General features: G+C 52.1%; 1 protein-coding gene across 1 annotated transcript; it reads right to left on the reverse strand.

The window, feature by feature from the left end:
• Positions 1-1,196: 1,196 nt before the first annotated feature.
• On the reverse strand, positions 1,197-4,753 carry LOC139784901 (uncharacterized). The gene is made up of 2 exons (XM_071724075.1): positions 4,430-4,753; positions 1,197-4,244 (listed from the first exon to the last, which is right to left on the reverse strand). Exons 1-2 carry the CDS (start codon positions 4,751-4,753, stop codon positions 1,197-1,199), a joined length of 3,372 nt encoding a protein of 1,123 aa, XP_071580176.1.
• Positions 4,754-5,140: the final 387 nt, after the last annotated feature.

Genomic DNA, 5,140 nt, shown 5'->3' on the forward strand with positions numbered 1-5,140 from the left:
CATGCCTCGATTTTACATAGGAGCGTGCTGAGCTCCTCGAATGTTAGCGTGTGCGCCCCGATGACGCGTTTTATGTGAAACTTGACGCTGCGGACGCACGCTTCCCAAAGTCCGCCGAAGTGCGGCGCGGACGGAGGAATGAAGTTCCAACGCACGCCTTGGGTGGCAATTTGATTTTGGAAATTCGGATCGCGAGTGGCCTCACTCCACGCGACGGAGATTTCGCGCTGAGCGCCGTGAAACGTAGTCGCGTTGTTCGAGTACATGTCACTGGGAACGCCGCGACGTGCACAAAACCGATCGAATGCAGCGATAAACGCGGAAGTCGTACAATCGCTAACTAACTCCAGATGAGTCGCCTTGACCGTCATGCAGACGAACACCGCGATATACGCCTTCCGTGATTTGTGGCCTCGACCGGGCGTAGATCTAACCAGTATTGGACCGGCATAATCCACCCCGCAATGTAGAAACGCGCGAGGCGCCGGCGTGACGCGACATGAAGGAAGAACGCCCATTAACTCATGTGCGTTCTTGGCGCTTTCCCGAGCGCATTTCACACATTTATGAAGGACCGCGCGGATCGTTTGACGCGCGCGCAAGATCCAGTAGTGATCGCGTAGCAGGTGCAGCGTTAATTGCGGCCCGGCGTGAAGGGCGCGGCGATGAGTGTCGCGTATTAACGCGGCGACCAACGGATGCGCGGTGAGCACAACCGGGTATTTTTTATCGGCCGGAAATGTCGAATGTCGGAGTCGGCCTCCGACTCGAATGAGCCCGCTTTTATCTAGGAACGGGTTTAACGGTATTAGTTTACTGCTGTTTGAAATTCGCTAAGTCGACTTTAATTGCGCGTATTCCACGGGGAATAGCATTTGTTGAATCTGTTTGAGCCAGAATTCGCGCGCGAAATCAATTTCTTCGGGGAGAAGCAATATCGACGCGAGACTTGACTTTGCCTTGACGGATTTAGAGCAATTCGCAGCGCGAGCGCGTTGAGTGAATCGCATTATATAGGCGGTGACGCGCACCAGTTTGTTCCATGAAGAGAATTTTTTATCGAGATCCCAGGGATCACACGATTGCACGATGTGCACGGGCACGTGAGTTCGCTCTTCGGGTAGCGATTCGACAGAATTTGACGGAGACTCTGAGGGCCAATTATCGGACGATAATTTGAGCCAGGCTGGCCCTGTCTACCATAGAGATTGGGCACTCAGACCTTCGGGTTTGACGCCTCGCGAGACGAGGTCGGCAGGATTTTGAGCGGATGGCACGTGATGCCATTCGACGTTGGGCAAAAGAGTCTGAACCTCATGCACCCGATTCGCGACGAATATTTTCCAACGCGAGGGTGGCTGTGAGAGCCAGGCTTTAGTGACCTTTGAATCGGTCCAGCAGTGGTAAATGTGAATAGCGATAGTGAGCGCGGATCGCGCGGCGGCGATAGTACGCGCGAGCAGAACCGCGGCGAGTAACTCTAACCGAGGAATACTCATGGGCTTGAGCGGAGCTACTTTGGACTTCGAGAGAAGTAGCGTAATGTCTACCGTTCCGTCAAAATGCGTAACCTTTAAGTACACGACCGCTCCGTATGCGGAGGCGGAAGCATCGGCAAACCCATGAATCTCCGCGGTGAGAGTGTCGGAACCGTAGCCGGTCCAACGCGGAATGGTGATTTGTCGCAATAATGGTAATCGAGAATAATAATCTCTCCACTGACGGAGAAGATTTTCAGGGATCACATCGTCCCATTTGCATCGAAGCAGCCAGAGTTGCTGCATCAAGATTTTTGCGGTGATGACTACGGGAGCCATCCAGCCGAGAGGATCAAAAAGTCGCGCTATTGTCGAAAGTATGGAGCGCTTCGTGTCGGGAAGCGACTCTGCGAGTGTGACATCAAACTGAAAAACGTCCGTATGAGGATGCCATTTGATGCCTAGTATCTTAAGGCGTTCGTCAGAATCGAGCGTTTTGGAGGACGCAAGGCCGTGATCCTTCGGATCGATGTCTTCGAGCAATAAAGGATTGTTACTCGCCCATTTACGGAGGTGAAATCCTGCTCGTTGCAAAAGAGAAATTACTTGATCTCGCGTCTGAAGCGCGAGCGGTATGTCATCGGCGCCGAACACAGCGTCATCGACGTACGTGTGAAGCCGTAATACCGGAACTGCCAAAGGGAAATCAGCGCCTTTGTCTTCGGCGACTTGCTCGACCACGCGAAGAGCGACGTTAGGCGCGTTTGCATTCCCGTATGTGACGGTCAGCAATAGGTATGCTATCAAGGGACCGTGGGGGTCTGGTCGCCATAAGATTCTTTGGTAATGAGCGTCTTCCTTGTGGACGAGAATCTGGCGATACATCTTGGCGATGTCGGCGGTGAACACGAACCGAAATTGACGCCATCGCAAGATAATGAACGATAATTCGGGTTGTAATTTGCGACCAATCATTAGATGGTCGTTCAAGGAGAGACCATTGGAGGTTGGTTGAGAGGCGTTGAAGACAACGCGTAACCGAGTTGTCCCGCTATGCTCGCGTACAACTGCGTGATGCGGTATATATATGACTTGACGATCCGGAGGGTCGTCGAGGGGCGCCTTGGTCATGTGGCCAAGACGCTCATATTCCGCCAAGAAGTCGTGGTATTCCCTTGCGAGGTCGGGATTCGCCTTTAACCGCGACTCGAGACGCGAATACAACGCGATTGCCGACGATTTTGAGTCGCCAATGTCGATAGGGGGCCCCGATTTAAACGGCAGCCGCACGATATACTGCCCATTGGGGGCACGCGAATGTGTCGACACGAAATGTTCTTCGCATCTGATCTCTTCCGGTGAGAGATGCGTTTGTTGAGGGAGTTCTTCGATCTCCCAGAACCGTTTCAGCTGATCGGAGATTTCCGAGAGCACCGTGCAGTGGTGCGTTTGAATGCGAGCCGGCCGTGACTGTGACGGCATAGGCATCGGTCCCGATAGGAACCATCCAAATATCGAATTCTGAGCGACGGGCTCATGAGGTGCGCGATTACGTACTTCCTGCAGTAAGATCGCGCCGTATAAATCAGCGCCGATAATTACGTCAATCGACGCCGCGCTAGTCGGATCGCTATCAGCGAGCGTAAGTTCGCGAATGTACGACAGTTTCGTTATGTCCGGAACGCGTTGCGGAATATAAGTCGTGAGCGACTTAAGAACAAGAGCGGAGACGGAGGGCGGCGGGCCCGTTCCGTCACGCGCTGACACGTGAACTATAGCTGCGCTGCGTGCAGTGGCAGCGGTCTCGCCGATCCCAGTGATAGATACGGAGACGCGCGTACGCGGGAGACGCAATCGCTTAGCTAAACGTTCGGTGATCAAAGTAGTGACCGAACCTTGATCCAACAACGCGCGGACGATACTATGTCGACCGTTGAGCCCGCTCACCTTGATCCAGGCCGTAGCTAATAAAATATTTGATTTCGAAAAGCTAGTGTGAGATAATAAATGCGACGTGACTTCGTCAGTTAAGTCTGTTTTCGTTTCCGTAGATGAAGGTGAGCTCTCACTTGTCAAACTATTATTATTTACATCGGTCGTGTGAAGCAACGTATGGTGCTTCTGCTGACATTGACGGCATGTGTTCTTGCTCGAACACGCATCGCGAGTGTGCCGTGTACTCAAGCAATTGTAGCAACAATAATATTTCTTCGCGAGATCACGCCGTTGAGCGACGCTTTTATTGTGAAAGTCCGGACACGCGGACAAGAAGTGCGTCTTTTGACACATGGGACATTTGGTCGAACTTGCGTTCGCTGCGTGACTCTGAACAGAGGAATTTTGTTTACTGCCCTTGGCAGGAGACGAAGCCGGGAGAATATTCTCGAGCGCACGTATTTGAGATATAAGAAATCTATCAAGTTGATCATATGTGGGGTACTCTAAAGTATCGCCAAGTTTCAATTCCCAGGCCTTCCGTGTGCCTTTATCAAGTTTTTGAGCGAGCAAATAAACCAAAATGTCGTCCCAAGTGTCAACAGACCGACCGAGATTCCTTAACGATTGTATCGCTATGTTCGCTTTATTGCGCAACGCGGTGAGAGCCACTGCGGAATCAGAAGTCGCTTGGGGAAGCGTATGAAGTGCGTGCAAATGATCATGCACCAAACGACGGCGATTGTCATATCGCGATAACAATAATTTCCAAGCGATTTTGAAATTCGCGTCAGTCAATGCCAGATTGCGGATAGCATCGCTGGCCTCACCCTTGACACACGAATGCAAATACTGCAGACGATTAACGTCTAACAAGTCGCGATTGTCTATAATTAACGCAGTAAACTGATCGCGAAACGCTTCCCACTCGCGAAACTCCCCCGTGAATTTAGGAAGATTAATACGTGGAAGATGGAACGCGGAACGCGGCGATGCGTTGGGATGATGTGGCTTACGGTTGATGACTCCTGAGACGGCGGCGGCGACTCCAGTCTGCTCATCCACTCGGCCATGTAGTCGGATGCAGTCAGAAAGACCGCCTCGAACTTGTGGAATCGATCCTCGGTGAAGTACCGGTCCGTCATGATGAACTCGTTGGAAGCTGCGGCCATGATCTGACCGTGAAGTCGTTCGAGGCGAGCGAAGTGATCATTGACCTGCTGCAATCGGTTGCGGACTACTCCTATCGTGTAATTCGCCTTGCCGATCTTCTTAAAGTTGTCCAGGGCTCGTTCGATCGCGTGGATCGTTACTTTCTGTTGCGCCATGAGCTCCTCCATTTTTGCAAGTGTCCGTTAATTTGTGAATGGCACAGTAGCACGCCGATCCGGCTCGAAGGACCAGAAATTATGTTGGCGAATTGTTTGATCCGGGCGTAACTCCGGTTCGCCACTTTATGCCGGGACGACCCCGACAGGGATCCGACGTGCAGGAAAGTAACAAACGGAACTTGAGGACGCAATGCACAAAATGTTTTTATTATATATGTACAGTTCGGGTGAGCGCGCCCGTATGTGAGCGCGTCACTTTGCGCGCACCTGATGCGGAGACCGCTCGACGCGGTAGTCACGTGACGTGGTCTTGTACGACCGATCTTGGTGGCGATGGCCAATTAAAGCGCACTCTGATATGCACTGGCAGACGCTCTTACGGCGGTCTATTGCTGT

Source organism: Temnothorax nylanderi, unplaced genomic scaffold (genome assembly GCF_030848795.1).
Source record: "Temnothorax nylanderi isolate EJ_2023f unplaced genomic scaffold, tnyl_v1.0 TNYL_tig0702_pilon, whole genome shotgun sequence".
Lineage (NCBI taxonomy): Eukaryota > Metazoa > Arthropoda > Insecta > Hymenoptera > Formicidae > Temnothorax > Temnothorax nylanderi.